The sequence below is a fragment of the Notolabrus celidotus genome, chromosome 10 (genome assembly GCF_009762535.1).
Source record: "Notolabrus celidotus isolate fNotCel1 chromosome 10, fNotCel1.pri, whole genome shotgun sequence".
NCBI classification, from domain to species: Eukaryota; Metazoa; Chordata; class Actinopteri; order Labriformes; family Labridae; genus Notolabrus; species Notolabrus celidotus.
In genome coordinates this window covers 9,486,840-9,514,737 of record NC_048281.1, presented here as the reverse complement: position 1 = coordinate 9,514,737, position 27,898 = coordinate 9,486,840, and the positions used below count along the sequence as shown (strand labels likewise).

General features: G+C 40.0%; 1 protein-coding gene and 1 non-coding gene across 10 annotated transcripts in view; one reads left to right on the top strand and one right to left on the bottom strand.

The window, feature by feature from the left end:
* The window catches only part of clasp1a (cytoplasmic linker associated protein 1a), a 109,883-nt gene that overhangs the window by 40,447 nt on the left and 41,538 nt on the right, over positions 1–27,898 (bottom strand). For all 9 annotated transcript variants that reach the window (XM_034693656.1, XM_034693660.1, XM_034693659.1 and 6 more), the window contains exons 3-8: positions 25,373–25,451; positions 24,832–24,935; positions 23,651–23,742; positions 23,368–23,443; positions 23,141–23,238; positions 21,600–21,670 (exon numbers count right to left, since the gene is read on the bottom strand). In XM_034693656.1, coding sequence (XP_034549547.1) covers positions 21,600–21,670; positions 23,141–23,238; positions 23,368–23,443; positions 23,651–23,742; positions 24,832–24,935; positions 25,373–25,451 — 520 coding nt within the window. The remainder of the gene's footprint in view (positions 1–21,599; positions 21,671–23,140; positions 23,239–23,367; positions 23,444–23,650; positions 23,743–24,831; positions 24,936–25,372; positions 25,452–27,898) is intronic.
* On the top strand, positions 25,842–25,968 carry LOC117820838. The gene has a single exon (XR_004632858.1). It is a non-coding gene; the product is annotated as a U4atac minor spliceosomal RNA (small nuclear RNA).

Sequence of the window (27,898 nt, the reverse complement as noted above, 5' to 3'; positions counted from 1 at the left end):
TCAAAAAATAAAAGCACATTTGTTTACAAAACAAATTAAATAAAAACTTATTTTTTGAGGCATATATTCTTTAAAGCTTGAACCTAGACTGTATCACTTAAACCTTTAAAAATATTACAATGAATCACATCGTATTATCATTTGAGTGCATCAAGCTAGTTAGTAAGAAGCAATATAAGTATTATAATTACTATCACTATTACTATTTATTTACTTATTACTATTTATTTATTTATTGTTATTATTATTATCATCGTTATTATTATTTTAATATATTTGTATATCTTTGTTCTTTTTGCTTTTTTACCTTTTTGCATATATTACATTTTTAAATATCAACCTATTTATCTTATTGTAGTTTTACTATTTCTTATTTTCCTTTCTATTTATTTACCTTTATTTTAAATTCTTATCACTTATCATTATTGGTTGCTTTTTTTGTTCATTCACTTCTTATTCAAAAAACATCACTTTCTTTAATTGTTTACTTTTATCTTTTGTATGTAATCTGTAAAAATTCAAATAAACAGATCTTTGAAAAAAAAAAAATATATATATATATATATTCATATAACTTATATAACTTATATGCTTGTATGCTAAAATGAAAATAAATCCTGTGCGAGGAGTTTTAGCAGGTTATCAAATCATTTGATATTAACAGTGACGCATCTTTATTAACTAAAAAGGAAAAAAAGACCACGTACTTTACTTTGTAATTAACTTAAATTATAAGAAAATCAGTCAAATAAAAAATAGAGATATAAATAATACATAATGATAAATAAAAAAAGGGCTGTCTTTCAGGCCTTGTGGATTTTTAAACAAAATAATTATATTTAATTGTTTCCAAGATCCTTACAGCAGACTAAAACATGAGGCTTACTGACCTGCCATCATTAAACTGATGCAAGGCAACAGATAGAGATCTTCTACTGCGATCAGTGAGGGCCATTATCAAGTGGGTATCAGTCAACAGGTTGAGAATTGATCGATACAATACTCCTCATATCTTTTAGTCTCATTATCCTTCTTTTCTCTTCAATATATGAAATACCTCTGTTTTATTTTTGTCATGCATGATTGAGATATTTTCTATTTTACCTTTCTTTCCATGAAGCACTTTGAGTCTCTGTCTGTCTTTCTGGGATGGCTGTACACAGAAATGTGACGTGACTCGACTTGTAATGACCCATTGTTTAGGAATAAAAACCTTCAGCTTTTAGCTGCATGTAAATAGTCTGTTTATCAGCGGTGTAGAGACACATTTAAAGATACAAGAGACAAAGAATGTCCAAACATTGATCAGACACACACACAGGAAGAGGAGCTCCCTCAAAACATGACACTGCATACATCAGAGACATAAAGTCATGATGAAAACAGAGGCGGCAGACGAGGACAAAAGGCAACAGGTTGAGAGCAGATAAGGTCCAGACATACAGCCAGAAAAAGCCGATCAATGAGGGACGAATGACAAAGAGAAAAAAATGAAGATATACGTGAGTAAATGGAACCGGAGGAGAAAAGAGAGGGAGAAAGGAGAGATAAAAGGCATCATTCTTACGATCGCAGATTTTCTTGCACATCAGCTTCCTCAGCATGTCTCAGCTGCACCCTCTAACACGCTCTCTCCCTCTCACATCTCCACAGGATGGAAGTGTGTGTGTGTGTGTGTGTGTGTGTGTGTGTGTGTGTGTGTGTGTGTGTGTGTGTGTGTGTGTGTGTGTGTGTGTGTGTGTGTGGTGTGTTTGGGTATGTGTGTGTGATCTGCATGTGCCTCTGAAGCACGATGAGCTCTGACAAAGTGCCAGACTAACCATCCCTTAAGCCTTCCTGGTGGAGTTCAGCGGTGTGTGTGTGTGTGTGTGTGTGTGTGTGTGTGTGTGTGTGTGTGTGTGTGTGTGTGTGTGTGTGTGTGTGTGTGTGTGTGTGTGTGTGTGTTGTTGATATATGGGTGTGTTTGTGTCTCACAATAGCATCACCGGTGATGCTGATGGGCTGTTGAGGCTTGTGAGAGAGGGAGGGGTGTGTTGTTGTGGTATCACAAATTCTCACTACACTAACAGAGAAACAAAATATTTTTCTGTATTTAAACAAACATCAACACTACGACTCATAGGAAGGTGACGAAGCAAAAAAATCAACACAGAATGAGGCTTTAATTTGTGAGTAGAGAAGAGTCATGTTAAATGTCTTACAGCTGTTATAGTAGTATTTAGATCTATGTAAATGTCATGACTTCATCGGATCTGCATGTGGCCAAATGAGAATTACACCTCCTTGAACTATACACACGATTGATCCCCTGTGTCCGGAGAAGACGATGAAACGAGGAAATGTCACAACCCTCTCTAGCCAGCACCAGAGCTCCTAGTCTGTGTAACGAATGATTAACATTTATTTTACTATCTTCCCTTTATGCCAGCTCTACTACCTGGATGTAAACAAGCACAGATGTCCCCTCATAGTGAGGCCTGGTTTATCAGTACCGCTGTGTCTGGTTAAGCTGACATGTAACCACTCCACCAGAGCAATGAGTAAACTGCACAGGTATGTGGATGTTAACCTGCAAGGGGACTGAAGGCTGGTGGTGCTAGCTCTGCTAATGTTAGCCACCCTCTGCAAACCAGTTTGACATTGTTTACCTACAGACTCTGTGATCCCTCTGAGCTCAAATTTTCAGTGTTTTTTTACCCTGGAAAATATCATACCTGGGTTATGCTATTGTTACCTTAACTTTGAAAACCATATCACAAAACTTGTACTACAAAAATACTATTTTAACTTTTAAAGATACAGAGATGATTTGACATGCTTTTATACCAACACGGCTAGATTACTGCAACAGACTCTTTACCTGTCTTAACCAACAATCCCTCAGCAGACTGCAGATAGTACAGAACTCAACTGCCAGGCTTTTATCTAGAACCAAGAAATGTTTTGTTTAAGGCAAATGACAACACAAAGGAAGTGATCCAGACTGAAATGCTGCCTTCAAACAAGATATACGAGCTCAGTTTGCCTGATCAGCTCCTCTACATGATGGCGAATAGCTTGAGCACCTTAACAAAGGAGCAGCAGCCTGCTACACTTAGGAGGTATTGATTAGAGCCGTCGGAGAGGGTGCTATCATCAATGCTGACACGAATGTGGAGGTGATACATCACTGTGTCAGGAGAGCAATTAGAGCTGCATGCAACAAGTCAAGAGCAGGAGCATTTCAAACACTGATGTACACACTAATACACACACAGCAGGCCGTCAGGAGGTGAGGTGACCAGTGACAGCGTCCGTGATCCCGCAGGCCTCCTGACATCACTGCCAAGAACTGTGCAGCCAGCAGCCTACCAACAAGTCGATAGATCTTAGAAGATGCTTCTAGTTCTCAAAAAGCACAGTGAAGCAAAGACTCATGCTGGTCTTTAAGTGTCTTGATAGTTTCTTTATTAAATCCACAGATGAAGAAGTAATATGTTGCATGCCATCAATACGATTCAACATGTTATGGTATGAGGATATTACTTGAACATAACATCAGTGCAGAAAACTCAGACTTGCTTCCTTCTTGTTGCTTTGGACTTTTATAACTCCTCTGAATCATACTGTGTTCCTAGACGGCTATAAAGCAGTAACGGCCTGCGTACACGCTGCAGAGTGTGGTCCATAAAAAGCAGGATTACCAATATGGAAAGCATGGTGGTACAAATCAAAGAATCCATGACAGCTTCAAAGAGCCTGCGTAGGATTTATTTTCACCAAGCAAGTATAAATACAATATAGCTGATGTTTTTTAAGGCAATACCTGCATAACATTGTAAGCTAGGCTACATCTCCACATCATATCCTAACCAAAACAATAGAGGAATCAGAGAACCAATTTTTATCAACCAGAAAAATGTAAATAATAATAATAAAAAAATATGTAAAAAATGGATAAATAAATAAATAAGATTAATAATTCAAAAAAGTCCAAGTAGAGCTGCAAAGTTTTTTTTCACATTTTTTAAGTTAATAATTAATTGTTTTGTGGATTTTTTAAAGAAAAAATTGGACTATCTGCTTGATCCAGCCTCCTACATGTGCACATCCTGCATTTTGCAGATGAACAGTATTACATGTGCACATCCTGCATTTTGCAGATGAACAGTATTGTGATTTGAACTTCTGGTTTGATAAATAATCAATCTGAGGACATCTTCAGCTCAAAGAAAGTGTGATGAGTATTTTGATCTAGTTTTTGTGGACACAACAACCACTCGATTAATCACAAAGTAATGCCTGATTATTCACTGATTCAAATAATCTGTAGTAGAAATTAAGAAATAATTCTGAGTTGAATAAATTCTTAAATTTAAATGTATTGTTATGCAAACTTTACCCGGGATATTTTATGTAATTTAACCCTTTAAAAAAAGCACAAAGTATACCAGTATGTTCATGTCTGCTCCAGGGAATAAGGCAGTGCTACTTTTTATGTCCACTAGGTGTCAGGATACACTGTGACCTGCAAACACTGCAACACAGCACAGGACGCAGAGTTGCTGAAGCTGCGCTGACATCAGCAGAGTCACCAGTAATCTGTTTCTTAACCGCACGTTTATATAATAGGAAGGATTTTCCCCCTTTTCAGAGTACTCTATAAAAAAAGGAGGGATTAAAAGAAAGTTCTGGAAAGTGAAGTTCAGAGGAAGTGAGAGAAGTTTTAAAATCTCCTGTAGGCCTATGGGCTGAGAGCAGAGGTGAGACATGAAAGTCTCTCTTAGATGATATAACTGCTTTAAATCCTTCACCTCTCGACTTTTTAACCTCTCTCAGCTTTTATTCCCTTAAACCCAGCCGCTTAGATTCAATATCCTTTATTGGAATTCATGTAATAGTGACAAACGAAAGGAAAACGAAAACCAAAGAGGAGAAAAACAAACAAGGTGTAATTATTTGTCTCTATTTGTACTCTCTCTTTTGCTCTCTCAGTCCATCTACCACTTAAACTCGCTCTGGAGTTCAGGGGGAGCCGATGAGGTTATCCACGAGCTCCGGGCTCTTGTCCTCCACACAGTCCATGGTTTACCCAGCAGCCTCTGTGGTTACATAAGAGACAGCTGACCAGTGATCAGCGTTATGTCATAACAAAGACGTCTTGTTCTGCTGACAAACCAGAGAGGCTGCTGGTGGGGCAGAAAATTCACCTTCCGGCTACAAGCTACAGATTCAAAGTCAAACATTTACCAGCCTGAGGAGCCGACTTTCTCCGGCACTGCAAAAGTTACGTTAAAGTGTCCCAAATTAAGGAATTCGGACACATTGTCTGGCAACACTTTGTTCTTATCATGCTGTAAAAACTTCACTCAGTGCAAGCTTTTTTTGTTGTTTATCGAAATAAATCACTTCAGGCGGAGGAACATGTCTGTGTCAGGAAAGCGGCAACCTCCGGTCTAAAGAGTCCAATGCGGAAGTGCTAAAAACTGCAGTTCATCAAGTGTCCACCCGAGGCTGGCTCAGGAAGTACTGGAAACCACATACACAGATCACGGATACTACGTCCATATTTTATACAGTCTATGGTGTCATGTCTGCATGTGGAGTGAAAACAAAGCATGATAGAGCATGCAGTTATTCAGACATCAGTATTTGGTGTTTTTCTTAAAACAAGGTAAACATCATGATAGAGCTGACTAGACTGTCCCTTTAAAGTGACCTGGTTTGTTCTGTTTGAGAGCTGGGAAGCCCTGAGTTAACAACCCTCCTCAAGCTGTCTTTGCTGAAGTCCAGTAAGTAAGGACAACAGATTGAATCTCAGTCTGAGGAAATCCACTTTCCAGTTTTCATGTCTAACCCTTTATTGTGAGAGTTTAACATTTTTAAACCCTTCACTTGCTCTCTTTCAGGCCTCAAAAACCAACCTAGTGATGGCTGAACTTGAGGCTACACAACAGAAGTCCATAAACCCATGAGTGACATCATGGTGGCAAAGTCCAATTTCTCAATCCAGTCCATGGTCTCTGCTCGAAAGCATCAGCATTGTCTCTAGCAAAAGACAACAATGTGAGAATTACCAACATCACTTTTCCACCAGCTTGTCATGCAACGTGAGCATGCACATGAAAAATGGAGGATAGAATCTCAAAGTTTCACAAAGTGAAAAGAAGAAAGGCCATTCAGTGTCGGGGGAGATGTTGTCACAGCACAGACGCAGAGCAGAAACACACTATTGTTGTTTTCTGCAGACAATGAGCCGGCTGTCCCACTCAGACTTCATAAACAACTACACATATGAGGAACAGACAGACGCACAGAAGTCACTTGGTGGCTTCACCAGGCACCTATTCACAAAATGTAGAGCTCAGAAAGTAAATAAAAATCATGTTAAGAATGAAACACAGTTTGTAGAGTCCTTGTCACTGCAATTAAAAATAATGAGTACTTGTACAATGTCAGTCAGCTCTCTTTATGTTCCTTTCTTGATTTGTAGACTCCTAACTTACAAATCTAAATACATGGAAAAATATGCATTCAAGCTTCTCCCCCAAACCCTCACACACTGAGGCGGTTTCCTTTGTAACAGATATTCAGAGTTAGCGGAGATAACCCTCGCCTATGTCCTGGCCTTCTGCTGCAGCGTTCTGTTTTGTGTCCCTCACAGACGCCCTTTAATCCTCAGAGTCCCCTGGACAGAGGAGCGGCTGGCCCTTTCATTATGCAGAGAGCCAAAGACGACAAACGCAGCATTCAGGCGGCTGAACACAGTTTACCCTCTGATTTGTCTTTCCCTTTCTCTTTCTCACTTTCTGTGTGCGTGTTTCGCACAAATTAAAGTACAAACATGTAATGATACTGAGGCTGCAGAAGGAGCTTGTTTCTGTCAGTGACACTTTCAGTTTCAGGAAGAATCACCAGAGATACATCTCTGTTTCTATCTAAGGGGGAAGTTATTTTTATGATACTAGAAAAAGCTGATAGCTCTCTTAAAAAACACCAGACTCACACTTGCTGAACATACCCCGGCTAGCTCGACAAAGCCTGAGGCTACAGTTAGAGATGACAGGTTTTTAAAAAAGGTGCAAATGATCCACTTTCTGCTGCAGGCTCTGAGCGTGCTCACATGAATCAGGACGATAATCCACAATCGTCATTATAGTCTTCTTCCAAATTAAAGAAAGAGGTCAAATAAACATATTAATTTGATTAATCTGTGTTCGCCCAAACACCTGCAGACTAATCCGTTTTATTATCTATGCTTTCACTGCAAAAACCTGCAGGATTGAAGGATCAAACATAGAAATATAATCCAACATAATTCAGAGATGCTGTGCCGTTACATCGTTCTTTTACTGTCTGCTGAAATTCAAAGTGTTAACGTTGAAACCTTCAGGGGGAGAACTAGAGGAAGGAGGAAAGAGAGAGCATTATGTATATATTGGACTGACTTAGTTTATTCAATTTAATTAGACACATGTAGACTCCTTCAATGTGATGCACAGGCTATAGCTTGTGTTCTCAGAACTGCAGGGCTTCAATCTGTGTTATCAAAAATGTGACCCAAAGGTTCCAAAATGTCTACCTCATCAGGAGAGGATTTCTTCTGCCTGAGGAGAACAATGTCAGACCATCATTTATAAAAATACAACTCTGAACGTAACCAGGTTATGAGTCAGGAGGAAGTTACCATGGTGCGCTAGTCAGGTCAGACGAGAGCTGACGTCATGACACTGAAAACTCTCTGAAAGCAGACCCTCTAATCCTGCTTCATGGTGTTCCCCTCAGGTCTACGGTTTCCTTGATCTGTTGTTTGTTTATGCTATTTTATGCACAACGGATATTGTGGGGGTACAAACCAACAGTTTTTAACACAAACTTTTCAGAACGACACAAAAAATACCTGATAAAAGCTGCAACTCGTGATTTCTGTAAGAGACAGATTCATGTTTTTGTTGAGCTCTAAGTGGAGCTATTCAACGGCTTAACCTCTTTAATTCATGGGTCAGTTAGACCCCAAGAAACCAGTACAAACAAGGCCAGAGAGCATCAGAAATTCCCCTTCATGACACATAAACCATCAGTAAGATAAAGAAAACACAATCTCAATGCATCACAAACACAGCTGAAGATGAGTCTTCTTCTGAGCCACAGCCTCCTCCACACTGTGCTGCAGCCAAGAGCAACAAACACACATGCATAAGCACGAGCAAGCACACACCCCCCCACACACACAATCCATACAAGCAGAATAAAACACGTTAAGCTCTTCCCAAAGCAGCGTATTCACTCTCTCTCTTTCTGTGTGTGTATGTGTGTGTGTGTGTGGTGATCAAAGAGATCCTCCTTTCTCCTGCTCACCATTTCATACACACACATTTGCATGCACACGCAGAGCTCATGCGTTCACACCGACACAGAGAAACTTGTGTGATCTCAAATCCACGAGTAGCTGCGGAGCGAACGAATGAACTGGGTCTCCACGGTCCAATAATCCTGGGAACTAATTTTCACCTTCACAGCTCTATAAGCACGTTACTTTTCTTTTCACTGAGGGATCTAAATGTGAAAGAAGAATTTTTGGGGTGTGAAGAACGAAACCAGTTGGGCCAGAAAATACAGATTCAGGAGTTCAGAGAACTCAGGACACTCATGCAGAAACACAGAAACACACACAGCCTCAGGGCTGCAGCAGAACACAAAGACGGTGTTAAATTGAAGTGTGATGAAGAAACTGAGAAGAAGCTGGCTGAGGATGTCCAGATAGGACCAACTTTAGTCCTGACAGGATGACACTGAGGGTGCAAAGTGCTTTTCAACATCAAAAAAACAGAGAAGAAGAAGTACAAAGTGTGCAAAGATCAATTAACAAATAACCCACAGAACAGACTGTGGGAGGCGACGACAGTTCTTATACACACACAGAAAAACACACACAGCCCCGAGGATTAAGCCAACTACAAAGGCGTTCTGTAATTGTGTTGAGGAAACTGAGAACCCTTTGGCTGATGTGCTGCAGATTAAACAATCCTCACATTTTCACAGTCTTCCCTCTTTTTGAGACGTGGCTGCTGGCCGGCCGGCAGTGTTCTCACTGGTTATAAATACAGACTCTATCTGAGGCTGCAGAGTGAATTATGCATTCATCTGCAATATATATAGAACCATACATACCCACACCACTGGCAGCCCCTCAGAAGTCTATTACACAATCAGATATCTCTTATTTAAAGGGACATTTCTGTTTTTTAAACCTAATCCTAACTCTTCTGACACACACTACTAGTCAAAAGTTTGGACACACCTCCTCATTCAATGGTTTTTATTTACTTTAATTATTTTCAATATTGTAGATTAATACTGAAGACATCAAAACTATGAAATAATCTGGTTTTGCCATAATATGGATTACAACAGTAGTCAAATAGGACTATCCATTGTGTACTAACCCTACCTCTGAACAACACAACTGATGGTCTCAAACACATTAAGAAGGCAAGTCATTCTACAAATGAACTCTTGACAAGGCTCATGTTAATTAGAAACCATTCCAGGAGACCACTTCATGAAGCAGACTGAGAGAATACCAAGAGTATGCAAAGCTGTCATGAAGGAAAAAGGGGGCTACTTTACAGAATCTAAAATATAAAACATATTCTGCTTTGTTTAACACTTTTTGTTCATTAAATAATTCCATATATGTTCTTTCATAGTTTTGATGTCTTTGGTATTAATCTACAGTGTTTCAAATAATTAAAATAAACACAAACCCTTGAATGAGAAGGTGTTTCGAAACTTTTGACTGGTAGTGTCTTTTGGGAACTTTGTCCTTAAAGGATGCAAACATTTTTGAATTGTTCCTTTAAATTCTTTATAAACTGCTACGGCTAAAGACATTTCTGATGTTTTATAATCATGACTCCAGGAAGGACATAAACTTGTAGGCTTAGAGTACAGTTAAGTTATTTTTAAAAACACTTTTCAGCAATTTTCTGCAGAATAAAGCACTAAGAAGAGCCTGATCTCATGCACTACGGGTTAAAACAAACAAATGCATGCCACATTTCAGAGGCTGTAAAGACTACTTTATGTTTTAAAGGCAGCACAGTGCAGCCCTTTTCAACTGTGTTTGAACAACAAATAAAGGATCCACATCACGTGAACGGAGTTTTGGTGGTTGAGCAGGTTGCAAAAATTGTAGACACAGTTTACAGTCCTTAAAGAACTTCCATCAGCACTGGACAAAGATAAGAACTCTATAATCGAGCAGCAGCTCAACATGAGAGGAGAACAGACTAATGATGCACTCATCTGATACTGATTTTGGATTTAGGTTCATTACAGATTAAAATGTCCACATCAAGGTGCCGGGTTTCCACCGGGTCAAAGATTTTGGTCCCCATAAGGAAGTATCTATTTCTTTGTAATAACAAAACAGTTTAAAGGTTCAGTTTGTGATTTAATTTGAATCCAGTTTTTAAAATCATTTCGTAGTTGTCTTGTCTGAACTGGACTTTTTACCTGTCGGCCAATATGTTCCTGCATTTAAAGGAACACTGAACCTGAGTCAGGGAAGGTGGTGAGGGTTGATTGAAGGCCTATAAATACATAACTTATATTACTGTGTGCCCTCTGTATGCACTCTAGTTATTATTTTATATTATTTCCTCTTTGCTGTAATCTGATCTTTTGACTTTATCCAACAGTAGCAGGTTTTATAAAGACCTCAAATAACACTCCCCACAGGTGATCAACAGTGTTGATGATGCATTTGTTTTGGGATGTACATCTTTGGGTTTTCTCTAACTGTGATCAGAGACGCCTGTCTGCAATTTAGTTCTGATAAACAGCAGAAGTGAGGGACTTAAGTTTTATATCACTAATTATCCTCCACCCTGCAGCTCATGCGCATGACCTCAGCTTTCCATCCCTCTGTGTGCGTCTGCATCGCCAATTTTTTTAGAAGACTGATACAAGTGAAGTGAGAGAGACACACTGAAGAAGAGACAGAGAAGGAGAGGGGGTGATGACTGTCCTAATATTTTATTTTAGAGATATTTGTGTGGGGAATGTCAGCCCAAAGTGTCAGCCTTCTTAAGCTAAGGCACAGTCGGAGCCCCCGAGTCCCTCACATGACGAAATGCGACGCAATGTTAGAAAGAAAAGGTGTTTTTGCAGCTCGACTGAAAACAGCTCTAAATTTGTGCCCTCATATCATGTAAACCATATAAAAACAATGATCAATTCTTTAAGAAGCTATTCACAGACAAAGTTATGTATAATATTGTAAAAAAAATTCAACCACGTTGAGTTTAAGCTCCTTGGAAACATCTCAGGTTGTGCTGATTTTAGATTCCCCTGCAGACAAACTGGTGTTTTATCTACTATACATGCGAGTCTTTCATGAAAAAGCTCCTCCTGCTGCATTTTAAAATCTCCTCACCTCACACCTACCCTGCCACTACTGTTCAAGATGTATGAAATAACTAAAGAGGAATAATTAATCCTGACACTGATCGTCTGGTTTGATTTGGCAGCTCATATAGAGAGAGATTAACGCCCGTCTGTTTTATAACCTGCTGAAACCTCCTCCTTAAAGAAAACAAAGTCAGGCCTTCAGTGCTTTAAGCCTGACTATTACCTACGCACTGAATATACAGAGCCTTCCCCGCAGCCTGAGCGAGGGGTCTCTCTCTGCAGCTGTGAGCACTCACACATGTGTCTTTGTGATGAGGATGATGGCTCTGGTGAAACGCTGGTACCAGATCAGTGTTCAGTGTCAGCCCATACCCAAAGGCCAGGTATCACTTTCTGTCAGGCATCATAACTTTGATCTGCACGTCCTAAAGCCAGACTCCTCCCACTCTGAAGATAAACAAGAGGTGACAGTCCTGTGCTGCGAACACTGCAGCTGCATAACGCAGGAGCACTCAGGAGAGATACAGAGTGCAGATATCAATGAGAACACAGAAAATGTGCAGAATCAGATTACATAACGGAGAGAGAAAAACGTAATTTTCTTCCTAATGGACCGTTTCCCCCGACACGTGCAGGAACAAACACTGCTGCTGGGCTGATGGATAATCTGTGTGACGTTCAAATCTGCAGAATTCATGTGAGAAAAACGGCTCTTACCTTCTCCAGCTGTCATGGTGCAAAGCCGATGTCAGCACTGGAGCCAGAGAGGACTGAATGCTGCACAGCTGATCGCTCTCTCTCTCTCTCTCTAGTCTATATCTCTCGCCCACTGTTTACATCCTAGTGCTGCTACAGAAATGGCTGCTTTGTTTTGCTCTACCTCCCTCCCTCCCTCTATCACTCTCTTCTATCTCTCGGCTCCCCTCCCTTCCCCTTTCTTCCTTGCCTGTGTGAAAAGAAGCCGCCCCCCCTTCTGTCTTCATTTCTCCCACAAGTAGATCCGTACAAGTATCACAAGCATGAAAACATGACGAGACAGAATTGGGAAATATATGTCAGTGTTAAGACTTACAGAAATCTGCAGGAAAAAAAAGGTGTGTGATGTAGATTGTTTACTGCAAGTCGAGCAAAAAGTGAGATCTGAGGATCAAATATGTTTCAGTGAGGCAGACTATTATTATTTTATGTATGAGAGATATTTATTTGTTACTTTAGATATTTTGCTGGTTGGAATAACAATAGGTAATCATAATTTCCTTATCTATTGGCAAATCATTTAGCTTATTAAATTCTATTCCCCCCTTTAATTGCTTTCTTTCATCATCTCTGTTTATATTGGCTTCATCGACTGCATCTCCTTCTCCATCCACATGAACATTAGACATTCTTCTCCGCTGATGTAAACAGTGTTAGATTGGTACATCATGTGGAGTCACACAGTGAGTTTGAGTGTGTCAGTGAAAGAGAGGAGACAAGCTGCTGATCTAGATGAATATGATGCTTGGAGATCTAATGACTGCTACAGTGACTCGTTCATTTTTGCACACTCTTCTTACTTTTCCAACTTCTGCAGCTCTGCTGAGAGCCGAGTGTGACTATCCTTCATCATTTGTTCTTACAACTTAAATAAGTCATCTTCTGCTAACTAAACCAGGATTCAAAACTTCAAGATGTCATGGAAGGACTGTGGAATTCAAAGGATGCTCTGACTGGTGTTATCAACGCAGAGATAAAGACACCACCTATACTGGATGTTTAAGTAAGGCTATCTTTTCATTGCGCTTCATTATTCGTTGTTTCAGTAAGGTTGGGGGTCTTTCTGGAAGCAAAGACAGACCCAAATTAAGCTGTGAAATTCTACATCCTACAAAGGTCTTATAATACCCATAATGCAATTCAAAGGCATCTTCTTCATTAGACCCTGCATGCACAACAAGTGTCTTTGTCTAGTACTCCACATCTCCAATTTGCAATGCATGCTTTTTTTGTTGTTCCCCAACTTTAACTTTTACTTGCATTACTTGGATTTTTCCCGCAGAACTCTGGAGATTTAGGGCGCATAGATTCAGAGGAGGCATAGAGCTAAGAGGGAGGAGAGCTGGTATAAGAAGACAGAGGTTTATGGAGAGGAGACAGAAGACATGTCTCTCCTCTCTCATCATGGACAACGTGAGATCTCTGGCTAATATGGTGGACAAGCTAACAGGACTAGCCAGGAGTCAGATGGAGTTTCAGGAATGTAGCATGGTGTGCTTCACGGAAACGTGGCTGCATCAGGATATTCCCGACCACAACTTCTCCATTAAAAAAAAAAAACCTCAAAACTCAAACTTTATTTATAGAGCACGTGCTGTACGTACAGATCAAAAACAGCACAAATGATAAGCATAGCATACAATACAACAATAAAATACAATACTAAAATACGTAAACACAGTGCAAATATATAATACAATAAGATAGAATAAAATTAATTAAAATTGAATTAAGATTATGTCAGATGTCCACTGAACCTTGATTAAAAGCCAGGGAGAAGAGGGAGTCTTAAGAGAGGATTTAAAAACCTTGATTGATCCTGCAGAGCGGATATGCCAGGGCAGGTTGTTCCAGAGCCGAGGAGCAGCCGTCTCAAAGTCTCGGTCACCTCTGGTTTTAAGCCTCATTTCAGTAGTGACCAATAGCAACTGACCAGATGATCTCAATGTCCTGGCAGGGACATGATATATTGAATTTTAAAATCTATTCTAAAAGCAACCGGGAGCCAGTGCAGCGAAGCTAGGACAGGGGATATGTGCTCACGCTTGCATTTGCCAGTGAGGAGATGGGCAGCAGCATTTTGTACCAGCTGCAGGCGGTTCAAGAGTGAGTGGTCCAGGCCAAAATATAGTGAGTTGCAGTAATCCAGTCGACTGTTAATAAAAGCATTGATGGCTTCCAGACTGTCTGAGCAGACCGGGATAGCACAGAGAGCGCTGTGGGCCTCCAACCATGTTATCTGCACAGGGAGATCTCACATGTCATACTGATAGCTGTTTACATCCCCCCTCTGCCAACCCGACTCAACGCCCAACGTTCAACACTGCCATGGCCAGACTCCAGACAGACCACCAGAATGCCCTCTTCCTGATCTCCGGGGACTTCAACCATGTCTTCATTTTCTACATTTTCTTCTGCTTATGACTGAATGACTGAATTTCCCTCCCCGGGATAAATAAAGTATTTCTGATTCTGATTCTGATTTGCAGTGGCCAAATAACTCTGATGACATCATGACGACATCATCATCAAGGTTGACCGCTTTCCTTGAGTTGAATAACTTTTCACAATGGCTTCAGATAACTGAGCATTTAATAGAACCTGTCTTTAAATATGTGAGGAGAGGAGTTTGTAAACTGTTGACATTTATTTTGTCAAGTTAATGATGAATCGTGAAGGGGGTCGGCAGTCTGAAGGAGCTGTAGGGTCCAAGTTCCAGGACCAAAGTACGGAAATCAGGAAGCTGGATAGATGCCAGTTTACCTGCTGGTGCCCAGGTGACCTTGAGCGAGGCAACGGTCCCCTGACTGCTCAGAGTGCCTGTTCATGCAGCCCCCTCACTCTGAAACCTCTCATTGATGCATGAGGACAGGATGCTGTCTGTGCTTTATGTGCTTTTCTTATATTATCTCAACCATGAACAAGATTTTCTCCTAAGACAGCCATCATGGTTGACAAAGCTCCTATGACTTTACAAACCAGCCTCCTATAATAAGGAGTTATAAGTCTGCACAAAAGTCACACTCACAACAACAACAACTAAAGTTTGTTCACCTCGGTTCACTTTAAAACCAACGAGGCAGTTTGGAATCCTCCGCCAGAGGTTTAGCAGACCCTCCTGAACAGCCTGATGAATGAAGCTGTTTTCTCAGTTTAACTCCACGTGTGAAGCGAGTGCGAGCGGCAGCTGCAGGGAGATGCTGCAGACTGTTATGAAACGCTGAGCTCTGTCTGAGTGTTTTCTCCTTGACTCAGCTGTATTCCCTGCACACTGTGAATGCTCTGTGGATGCAGTCAGCTGGAATGGGACAGAGTCAGCAGAGAGGGTGTCAGAGCCAATTCGCCAGCACAGAGGTCACAACTGGACAGGTAACAAAAAACAAACATCCAGAATAAGACGACTTTAGGAAGATAGATCTGCATATTTGAGGGATCTGAGTGGGTTCACAAGTGTTTGTGTTCACACTTCATCCTTATTGTTCTCATTTGAAAGTGTCAAACTGAAACACATGAGACCAAACCTCACCTACAGTTTAATAGCTCTGTAGCCTTTGTGTGAGGGGGCTAGGCTGAACTGGCAACCCCAAAACGTCACCAAATTATCCCACACATGCGACTGTCAGTGCATCTACAGTATATCTATATTTTATTATCTATTGTTTTCAAGATGTGGTCGATTATCTACAGACTCCACAGTCCTAAAACCAACTCTATACTCCCACAAGCTTATCTATTTTTATCAAAACAGCAACAAAAGTAGTCTTATGAAACACGTCTTCACCAAGGAAATAATCTGCATGCAGGGTTCCCACTCTTTTCCAGAAATCATTTTCCAGGACATTTCCATTGATGATCAAGCTGGTATGACAGTCTAAATGTAGTTCCTAATTTAGTTCCTAAATAGTCTAATATGTTCCTCTCAGTGGAAGTCTACATTGAAAGACATGTAGTCTATGGCTATCAATGAAATCATCTCTTTCATACTTAAAAATTATGGCAAATTGATAATAGAATAATGCAACCACAGATGTACAGCACTTCACTTTATTAGTGCAACCAAGTAACAATGATGGGCAACATCTCAGCTTTCTCTTTTCTCAAAAAATATAAAATGAGCTAAGAAAAAAACTAAAGAGCCTGCAAAGGAATCAGGAAGCTGCCTTACTGAAATAAATAAATAATAATAATGATCAGAGGATCAGTGCATTAATGACCTAAATAGAACTGAATGACAAAAATGGCCACAAATGTTTCTAAACTCAACTCAAACTCAAAATATACCATCTTAATCATGATATTCATCCTGCTAAGTGGTCGATATAAAACAAAGCAAATGTCCTGTTTTTTTATTTCCGTTTGTTTTGACTATCGGGAGTTTGCACTCCTACTAGCTAGAGCAGGGGTTCCCAAACTTTTTGGAGCCAGGGACCCCTTACAGGTGAGAAAATTGTCCAAGGCCCCCTCACAATTGTAACACAGATTAAGCACATTAGTGATGTGTCATGATCAAAAGCTGCGGCTCTGAGAGCCGTTGTTTTATAGGGAATCAGAAGAGCCAGCTCTCAGATTTTTCCTTTCACTCTCAGTGCTCAGCCCCATCTCTGCTCACAGCAGAACTTTGTTTTGATTGGTCAGCATGGCGGCCATGCGGCCAATCACGTGAGGATATAGGATACAGGTGATGGAGGGGAGGCTGTGTATCCTGGCTTCATCTGTTCCTTCAGAGAGAGTCTTCTTGAAGACCGGGCAAATACTCACTGAGAGGACAAATTGGATCAGCCCATCCAAACTGAGGCATCTGATTTTTCTCAATGCCAACCTGAGGACATTAATAATGTTTGCTCCAGTTTGGTTCAGCTCTAGTTCTGTTTACTTGAGTTGGTTCTGGTTCTGTTTGCTTGAGTTTGGTTCTGGTTCTGTTTGCTTGACTTCGGCTCTTGTTCGGTTCTGTTCCGGTTCTGGTTCAGTTCTGGTATGGTTCTGGTTCGGGTCTGGTTCGGTTCTGGTTGGGTTTGCTTGGATTTGGTTCTGGTTCTGTTTGCATGGATTTGGTTCTGGTTCGGTTCTGGTTCAGTTCTGGTACGGTTCTGGTTCGGGTCTGGTTCGGTTCTGGTTGGGTTTGCTTGGATTTGTTTCTGGTTCTGTTTGCATGGATTTGGTTCTGGTTCTGTTTGTGTTTGCTCGAGTTTGGTTCTGGTTCTGTTTGCTTGAGTTCGGTTCTGATTCTGGTTCGGTTCTGGTTCGGTTCCGGTTCGGTTCTGGTTCGGTTCTGAATAGATTCGGTTCTAGTTCGGTTCCGGTTCAGTTCTGGTACGGTTCTGGTTCGTGTCTGGTTTGGTTCTGGTTGGGTTTGCTTGGGTTTGGTTCTGGTTCTGTTTAAATGAGTTTGGTTCTGGTTCTGTTTGCTTAAGTTCGGTTCTGGTTTTGTTCGGTTATGGATCGGTTCAGATTCGGTTCAGGTTCGGTTCTGGTATGGTTCTGATTAGGTTCGGTTCTGGTTCGGATCTGGTTCGGTTCTGGTTCGGTTTGCTTGGGTTTGGTTCTGGTTCTGTTTGCATGAGTTTTGTTCTGGTTCTGTTTGCTTAAGTTTAGTTCTGGTTCTAACCCTAACCCTAAGCCTAATCCTAACCCTAACCCTAATCACAACCCTAACCCTAACCCTAATCATAACCCTAACCCTAACCCTAATCATAACCCTAACCCTAATCCTATCCCTAACCCTAACCCTAATCATAACCCTAACCCTAATCCTAGCCCTAACCCTAATCACAACCCTAACCCTAACCCTAATCATAACCCTAACCCTAATCCTATCCCTAACCCTAATCCTAACCATAACCCTAATCACAACCCTAACCCTAATCAGAACCCTAACCCTAATCACAACCCTTACCCTAATCACAACCCTAACCCTAATCAGAATCCTAACCCTAATCATAACCGTAACCCTAATCAGAACCCTAACCCTAATCACAACCCTAACCCTAATCACAACCCTAACCCTAACCCTGATCACAACCCTAACCCTAATCACAACCCTAACCTTAACCCTAACCCTAATCCTGATCCTAACCCTTACCCTAATCATAACCCTAATCACAACCCTAACCCTAACCCTAACCCTAATCATAACCCTAACCCTAATCCTATCCCTAACCCTTATCACAACCCTAACCCTAACCCTAATCACAACCCTAACCCTAACCCTATGATCAGAGTGAGAATGGTTTTGTAAAAGAATAAATTTGCAAAGTTAAGGTAAAATATACAGCTACAAAAGATCTTCAATTAAGAGCCGTTCGGGAGTCGAAAGAGCCGGCTCTTCTTAGGGAGCCGAGTCAAAAGAGCCAGCTCTCTGAAAAGAGCCAAACTTCCCATCACTAAAGCACATGCTTACTACCATTTGCACCCTTGGAACTACTTGTATTGTAAAACATATCAATGTAAATACTTCAGCCCTGTACCATAGTGATAAACAGATAACACTTTAATTTGAATCAAGTAAATACCACTTGTATCCTTTGATACAGAGGGTCATTTCATTCCTTGTGGACTCAACATGACAGCATTTATACTTTTCAAGTAATTGATCTTAAACGCTTTCAGAAAATTAACAGTAGCAAGACTCACATATCCCTTCGAGACACCAAATGGTATCATAACAATGGTGTTGAATGCTGTTTTGTAATGACACAGCACAATTTTATAATTTATTAGAAATTTATTCAAATTATTTCACTGACCCCATGCTATGGTTGGCGGACCCCCAGGGGTCCCAGGACCCCACTTTGAGAACAACTGAGCTAGAGTACGGTAATTGAGCTCTCAGCCTGCAGAGAAAGTTGTGAGGCACAGACCCCCAAGCTCTCTGCCCGACTCCGCTGGTCACACTATAACTTAAATATAAGACTCTTTGAATCAAAAGAGCACTCTACAAGGTTCATGTACCATAAAACATAAACAATATACCCCCGTTTCCTGTGAATGCATGATTATGAAGTGAAGGAGAAAAGATGTGAAAAAAGTTGCGCAGTGTCGCTGACTTTCCAGCACAGCATGCACTCAACATTCAGTGAATGGGGATGTGTTTTGTTAATAGGATCAGGTCGCGAGCAGCCATGTTGGAATAATTTTCCAGGACTATATGTGATTTTCCAGGACATTTGACTTTTTCTCCCATTTTCCAAGTGTTTTCCAGTACTGGAAAACTGGTCAACTGTTTTCCAGGTTTTCCAGGTTTTCCAGGACGCGTGGGAACCCTGTGCATGAGACGTTTTTGAAAAGAAGATTCATATAGATCCTCAGAGCGTCAGACAAACTGATGGGCATTTCAAACAAAAACCTCATGCGATAGTCACCTGGAAGTATTTCTGCAGGCTGCCTCCCTCTCTTTGCATAGTTTCAATAGACTTATGTTGTGCTAGTTTGGTTTAAAGAGGTTCTTCACAGAACTTTTTAACGATTGACAAAGTCTCTGCAGTAGGGATGTAAGGATATATCACAAAAAGGTAAAAAGTCGGTACAAATAAGGTTGGATTAAAATCGATTAAACAAAATTTGCATTGCAATATTATTTTTAAACAGTTGAAGACGCTATCTGCATTTCACTCCGCTTGTTCAACATCATTAAGTCTCTTGCGCTGCTCTCTCGTCACTCACTGAGTTGAGCGTAACAGACATGGCAACAGCAGGTGAAGACCGAGCAGTTCAGGATGCACCTTTGTGTTTACAGTCTGAGGTACGGCAACATTTTGGCTTTCCCTGATATTCCTGATGAAAAACATGTCAACTCCAAGCCAACAAGGTATTTCTGTACGGTCATTTTTAGTTTTTATTGCAAGGTGCTGTAAAAAAGTGTGCCGTGGTTTTATTTGAGTTACAACACACCTTAAAAATGAAAAGCGATTACTTTGTTTACAAAGAAATATAAGAGAAAATAATATATAATGCAACTGTCCATATCTGAGGACTGAAATAAACAATAGTTATTCAAATTTTGTGCTCAATCCAGTTTTCTTGAAAAAAACGTTAGAGAAACGTGAGTGAATCGTATCGTGAACCAAAAATCAGGATTCGAATTGAATCGTGGTTTCAGTGTATCCTTACATCCCTACTCTGCAGTTTTCTCTGGTTCTGAACCACACCTGTTTTACTGATACCTGGCTTTAATGCTCTCTTTCTTCCTTTCATTATCAATGAACAGTTAGCAAAGCTTTCAGATGCTTGTGTGTGTGATTGCACCGAATTACAGCCAGGCCTGGTAAGAATAATAAAAAATAGATGAGATAATAGTTTCATGAAGTAGTCAGGGCTTTCTTTGAATAATTAACTAATATTTGAATATTTCAAAATCACAACTCATCCTTATTATAGTGATGAAAACAATCAAATATTCCACCAAAAATGAGAACAATGAAAACACTTAAAGAGATAATATTTTGGAAGCAAACAACTAAATACAATTTTACAAACTGAGTGTGGAAAGACAAGAATCAGCAGCTGAAGACGACCAAAAAGAGCAACAGAGAGGAAGAAACGTCATCGAAAGACATTAAAAAATGTGCAGAATTATATCAATAGTACTTCATTTGACAAACGACTGTTCATATTGATCTGTAACTGTGTTGTTTACTTCGTGGCGATGGTCAGCTATTGCATAAATATTAAGAAATAAGGCTCTCTCAGAGTCAGACAGGGGAAGTGTGATTCAAACAGAAGATGTGAAATACATAAGAAACAAACATCTGAATGCTCTCATCACAGTAACTGCTTCTTTGGTGAAGTAACATTCATAATTTTTCTCTGTACTCTGATATTTACTCAGCCTTGAGGGAGGCCTCTGGAGGCTTGTTTTTGTTTTTGGCTAAATGAAGAGACATCTGAAAGCTCCTCTGAACGTCCACCTCCTGTGGAGAAATCTCATCCCTGCTAACCCCAGGCTGTCCGTCTGGACCGCAGCCCCCCTTCCCCCTTTCTTCCAACACACACAAAATAGAAAGATAGCGCACCCAGAAGAAATGCAAAGGAATGGAGTGTTATGAAACAGAAGAGGGACACATGAAGAAAGCTGCAACTTAACCGCCAGTCTCATGTCAAAAATATCTCACAGCACCGATTAAAAAGCTGCTCCAGATCCACAAACTGCCCTCAATTTATACAACATTGTACTGAGACTTCACAGAGCAGCTGCCTGTCCTCATTTCCCACTGTGCTGGATATAAGCAGCGAGCAAAACAACCAAAACAAAGACGCTAACAAGGAAGAGAGAAGCACATGTTGGCAGCCGAAAGACTGTTTCCAACTACGTCATCAACTCTTGCATCTAAACGTTGGATGTATGTTTTTGTTGAGTTGAAAGCAAAGGTCAGAGAGCCATCCAAACAATGCAAGGTAATATAAACAAGTGAGAACAGCAAGCTTTAATAATGAGAGACAGGACGGACACTCACCTGAGCCGGTGGAGGGCATCATGTTCCCGGATCTTTGGACTTCATCAAATCTACTGAAGATTACATTCAACCTGGACAAAAACAGAAATGAAGAGTAAAAGATCTGCAAACGGAAATTATAAATGTGCAGAAAGAATCAAAGTAAAAAAAAGAAAGACACAGAGGGTGAAAACAGAGTGGAGGGAAATCAAAACAGAGAGAGTGATGGAGCTGTAGACAGCATCATCCATCACTTCCTCAGTGTGAAGATCTCCCCCTCCTCTGTGCAGGAAGGAAAGCCAGGACAGAAATAGATGGCATCCAAATCTGCCACGCTGGTGACAAACTGGCACCAAGGCCAGAAAGAGGGACAGGGAAGGAGAGAGAGAGAGAGAGAAAGAGAGAGAGAAAGAGAGAGAGGCGGTGGGGGTGATGCGCAGAAACCAGTACAACTTGTGTTTAATACAAAAAGAGAGGAACACAGCTGGTCTGTCTCTGAGTTTGACTCTGATCAAAGGTTTTGTCTAGAGCCTGATTACAAGACAGACCTTCAAAACTGACTGAGGAGATGTTAGAGTTGTCATGATACCATAAATTTGAACTTTGGCATAATACTAGTAAAAATCAAACACTGTTGATACCTGTTTCAATACATTCACAACAAAAAATGAATCCCTGGGTTTAATTTTCTTACTTTTGCAAGAAAGTGTGTGCTGGGGCAGAAACATTCACTGAACACAGACCAACAGGTGTGTGTATCTGCAGAGAGAGTGCTCTCTGTCTGTATTTACTCATTTTCTTATCAAATGTGTCATGTGAAGCTCCCTGTCAACAGTTCACCGGTCCAACAGAAAACACACAGGGACCAGGTGACATCACTGACTCTCTCCTCTAATCTCAGTCTGTCTACAGCAGATAGAAACGTGATGTGTGTGTCTTTACACAAAAAGACCTCATAACGTGTCAGTAAATGGAGGCCATTAGAGGTAGAGTAGCTGTTTAAGAGCTGCAGGTGTGACAGAGAGCAGAGCAGAGACACACAGAGACTGTTTAAACAGGATCCAGCTGTCTGTGTTTAATAGATTTTTGGAGTTAGGGTAAAGAAAATAACAGTTCGTCTGCTTTGTATTCACAAATTCAATTAGAACTTTCTGGACATTATCTGATGGTTCAGGCTTTACAGGGTAAATAAAACAGTTTCAAACAAACACTTCATTTATTAACCTTCATGTAGGCATGATTTATTTAATCAAAGTGTATTATTTCAGCCTGGTGCATTAAATAAACAGAAAATCTCCTTCAGTAAATCAATTCATACTCTAAAGCTGCAATATGTTTTTTCTGCCACAAGGGGGAGAACCCTCTTTGTATCTGGAGTAGATCTGATGAAAAATCCTCCTCTGACCATTGAATGCCCTCTCCTGATGCATGCTGTGTTTAGGTTTTTATTTTGTCAGTAACTGAGTGAGAAATTAAAAAAAGAAATTGCAGAAAAGGATGAAAGGAGGAGGCACAAAGGTGAGACAGACGGCGACAGGTTTGTGGCTCTCTGTTTGTCGTACCGTGACTGTGGAAGGCCCTTTTTGCTGAGATCCATCCTCACCCTCTCACCCACATGTCTGTAGATCTCCACCAAGCAGCTCATGGCTCCATCACGTACCTGTCGACCAGACGTCACATGAAATAATCAGAAACTCTTGATGCACATTGGACCACAAAAAGCAGACAATTAAATATAATCCTACTTTATTCCTTTGTTCAAAGCATGAGAAGCATTGACCGGACATACCTGACTTGTGGGGTCCCCCAGGAGGTTACATATGTGGGGAACGATTTTACTGAGGGTCAGGCCCTGAGCTCCGTATCTGGAAGACAAGAAGTGAAACAAATCAGCCCGATAAAACCAGACCCACTTGAGGAAAGAGTACACAAGAATCTAAATATATTTACAGAAGAGATCATCAAACATCTGATGAGATTAAATCATAGGAGGGAAGATCTTAAAGGATATGTAATGCTATCTTTACATTAAGACCAGAGTAACTGACATGGGGAGGAGGTATTAGACTCACGTGCTCAGTGTGGCGATGAGACAAAGGCACACTCCTTCTCTGGTCCTGTTGTTCTTGTGTTTGAAGCCTCCTAGCATTCTGTCCCACACGTACTGAAACAATATGACAAAACAACACATGCATGTACTTTAGTTTGATTCTCGTAAACCATTTCTGCATGAATACATTCACTGCACTAAAAGTGTCTGTTGTTCAAAACATTAGAATACCAATGAGTCTATTTGCAGGTGTTATCGACTGCATCCAGGTATTGAATGGCTGCACTTATTTTTAGATAGGGGACTCATGGTGGAATTTTAATGCTTGATGAATTAATGATGGTTTAAAGCATTCAAATTATAAAGTTGCAAAACAGAGACAGTAAGCTTTCAGGTGAGCAGCATTCATTCAGCATCAATGATGAAATATAACAGAGGTTACTTCAGATGCATCATGGTATGGACGTAACCTGCCAGGTGCCAGGGTTTTAACCAAAACCAAAAATACGACCATATCTCTCCGGTTTGAGCTTCCTTGCAGTCTCCCTGTATGTCTTAGAATTGATTTTAAGATTTTACTGAATACTTTTAAAGCTCTACATGGACTTACTCCAAGCTATATAGCAGTACTTTTAGTACCTTACGAGCCGACGCGTTCATTGAGATCCTCAGGCGGAGATTTATTGTGCATTCCAAATACGAAAATGAAAAGGAAAGGGGACAGGGCGTTCCCAGTGAGGGGTCCAACACTCTGGAACCATCTCCCTGAGGAATTCAGGTCTGCTGAGTCAGTGAAGTCTTTCAAATCTCTTATGAAAACATACTTTTATCATAGAGCCTTTCCTGATTTTATCTGAATTTAATTTAATTTTGTTTTACTTTACTTTAACCGTCTTAAGAAATATATTTTAAAATAATGTTATTCCTTTAGAGTTCTTTTAGGGGAATTTTATGTCTTTTAAAATGTGTTTTATTTCTTTATCTTGACACACACATCTTGATTTTATTAACTGCCTGTTTTATTTTGTTGCCTACGTGAAGCACTTTGTAACTTGGTTTTTAGGTGAGAAGGGTTTGGTTGGATCACAACATCAGAGGTTCAGAATCAACTCAGGAGTGACTCAAATTAAGATTTACAAGCTAAATGAAAAGAACAGAAGCACACAAGCAGCAGGCTTCGTGTGTGAGGCTTCATGTTTGTACCTGTGGGCTGGCAGCTTGTTCCATGATTTTAAGCAGCACTGTTTGGTCTTGTTCTCTCACTTGGTCTTTTGAGTCTCCCAATCGATCGATAAGGCTGGGCAGAACTGAGGGAAAATAAATAAGAATAACATATCACAATTTATAAAAAGGATTGGAAATCACATTGGGGGAGGGGAGCAGAGGAGAGCAATGAACAAGGTGATAATGAGGTGAGACACAGCCAGGACAACAACATCTCTCAGTCCTGTTATTCAACTTTCAAGGGGGGGGAAGGAGAATGAGGAAATAATGCTTAACTTAACTCCCAAAAAAATTAAAGGTTTACCTACAAAAACACACCCTTCTAATTAAAAATTCTATCAAGTTTTATCACCCATAGCTTAGATTCTGAGGGGGTAAAGTCCAGGAGGTGAAGGACCTTGTTTCAGAAATGTGGGATGAATATTTCTTGGACCATTAAAAGGGAACATCAGGATAAGTTACACAGGATAAGATATCAAATATAGATTTAGCTAATAAAAAATATAAATCAGAGTCTTACCTGTTCCCACCTGGGCCCTGAATCTCTCCTGTAACCGTGTCACTAAGGCAGATAAGAGGTCCAAACCCAGCAGAGCCACCTGGTGGAGACAGAAGAGCATAAAGATAAAACAGGCTGAACTTTAAAAGTGTATTCATCAAAAAGCATCTCAGAAAACTCAACAACCATTTCTCATACAGAAAATAAATAATAAATATGTGTAGAATAATATCTTCTACAACTCAGGACATCCCTGATAGCTGTATCTGAAATTTCTTGCAGCAAGGGATTGTGGGTAAACAGCACATATTCAGATTGTTATGCTTCTGATTCGCTCAGAGTTCACACTGTCTTTATGAAACCTTCACAAAAGGGAATTCAAACACACTTAGGAGCTGAAGAGCATAGAAAACACACTTTCACTTCTGCACCATGACTGTGTACCCTGTCACCAAACCTTCATATATAAGCTCAAGCCACTCCCTCCTCATCCATCCATGTCATGGGGTGAGGGAGCTGCTCAATGAACGTGTAGTGAGAGCAGCCCTGCTGACACCATAACGACACATAAGCATCACCTGGACTTCTGTCTGGATCATGGTGCAATTTTTGGAAAACCCTTTGATTGTGCAAATAAATATAACTATCAACAGGAAACATAAGACTGGAAGAACTTCAATGCTGCCATCTAGAGGCACATTGACAAATTGCTCATATCATTTCTATGAAGACGCCCAACACATTTTCACGCTTTATAATTAAACTGAATTCAATATTTTTGATGCAGCATAAATACAAATTGTGTCCCATTTTAAGCATAAAAACATCTGCATTGCTTGCCTCCTTTATTTCTTCTTCTACAGTATATTAAAGCATTTGGAATTCAAAGAGGGAAAACAGACTGCTAACATGTGAATGCAAAGTTGGATGAGAGGTTTAGAAATTAAAATAAATCACTTTAATGAATGAAAATGTATTAAATAACCTGAAGTTATGTGAAATATGGGAGTTCAAAAATATATTAAAAATGAAATAAATGCATAGATAAAAAGATAAATATAATGACAAGGATTCTTATTTTATGATAGAGAATTTCCTTTGTTTTTATTTTTATTTTTCCCTTTTTTTCTCTATATTTTCATATCATATATATTGGAAATTTCAGCGCAGCCTTTTTACTTATATGATTTTTTTTATGTATATATTACATCTGGAACATTATTTTTTATAAGAGCCAGTGCAGAAAGGAAAAATAACTTACTTGCATTATTTTGAAGAAATTAAAAATAAATAAATAATAATGAAATATATAAAACAGAAAAACTAAGTTCATGTTTACCCAAAAAATATATTATTTTTGGAAAAATAAACAAAGAAATACAGAGAAAAAATGACAAATCAATTTAAAGATGATGAAATGCTAAAATATTTTATTTTATTATTTTAACTAGGGATTTGTGCACTTGTTCAATCAAATTATTATTCATATTTTATCAAAATTATTAATATTTTTATTACAAGGTGTAGCACAGCCACCAGCCTGTAATCTGAGCACTTGCTAACCTGAACAAAAGTAGGTAAGTTGGAAAAGACGATCTGTTTATCTCAATTTCGTTTCATATTTCTACATTTTATTTTTCATGAAATACGCACAGTTAAATACTTCATTCTGATTGGCCAACATTTAGTAACTGTAATTCATTCTCAAAGCAACAACAACACATGGGAAAAATGATCTCATGTCAAATCAACAGAACCGCAGAAAGAACTCGAGTTGTGGTCCTGCTCACCCTGCTGGGAGTCTAATTTGCAACACCACCCGTTCACGATACATTATATCTTTCTTGTTCTTTTCGTTCCTCTGGCAATTTCCTGTAATTATCTTGTACTTCTTTCACAGGTTAACTATTTTTATGGTCTCTGCTTTGTTTCCAGACAGCAAGAGCAGGTAGTGAGGTACCCTGCAGGCAGGAGGTCTAGTGTCTCTGGGCTAAATCCTCAGATCAGTCTCTTTGTTCTCAGACAGAGGGGGGGATTACAGTAATTAGACTGATGACAGGGCCCAAACAAAGACCCGCACAGAGCCCTGATGGGGAATCAGCAGACTTTAACCATGGGTTAAACCTCCACAGAAACTCCACTCCTCAGTATGAAATGGTAATCTCACATTTAGATTCAGCTCTATTCAGATGAGGTCGACGCAGGAGGTCTGTCTAACCTTTTCTTTATTTGACAACCGGAGGTAAACAAACTTTTTTTGTTGTTCCTTTTCTGAACTTGGGTAAAGCTGAGTCACAAAAGAAGCAAAGCAACAACTGCACCCTGTGTTTGAGTTTAAGAGACCCAGAAACAGCAGCAGAGAGGCGGTCTGAGAGGCTCCTCCTCTTTGCAGACAGATGGCTAACTCCCTGTAGCCGTCATCCACATCCGGAGTCCCCAAAATAAAAACACATCCACCCTTAAAACCCCCCTCAAGTATCTGGACTAAAATCTCTCTGTCATCATCCCTTCACAAATCCTCCAATCCCAAATTCTCTCATTTCATCT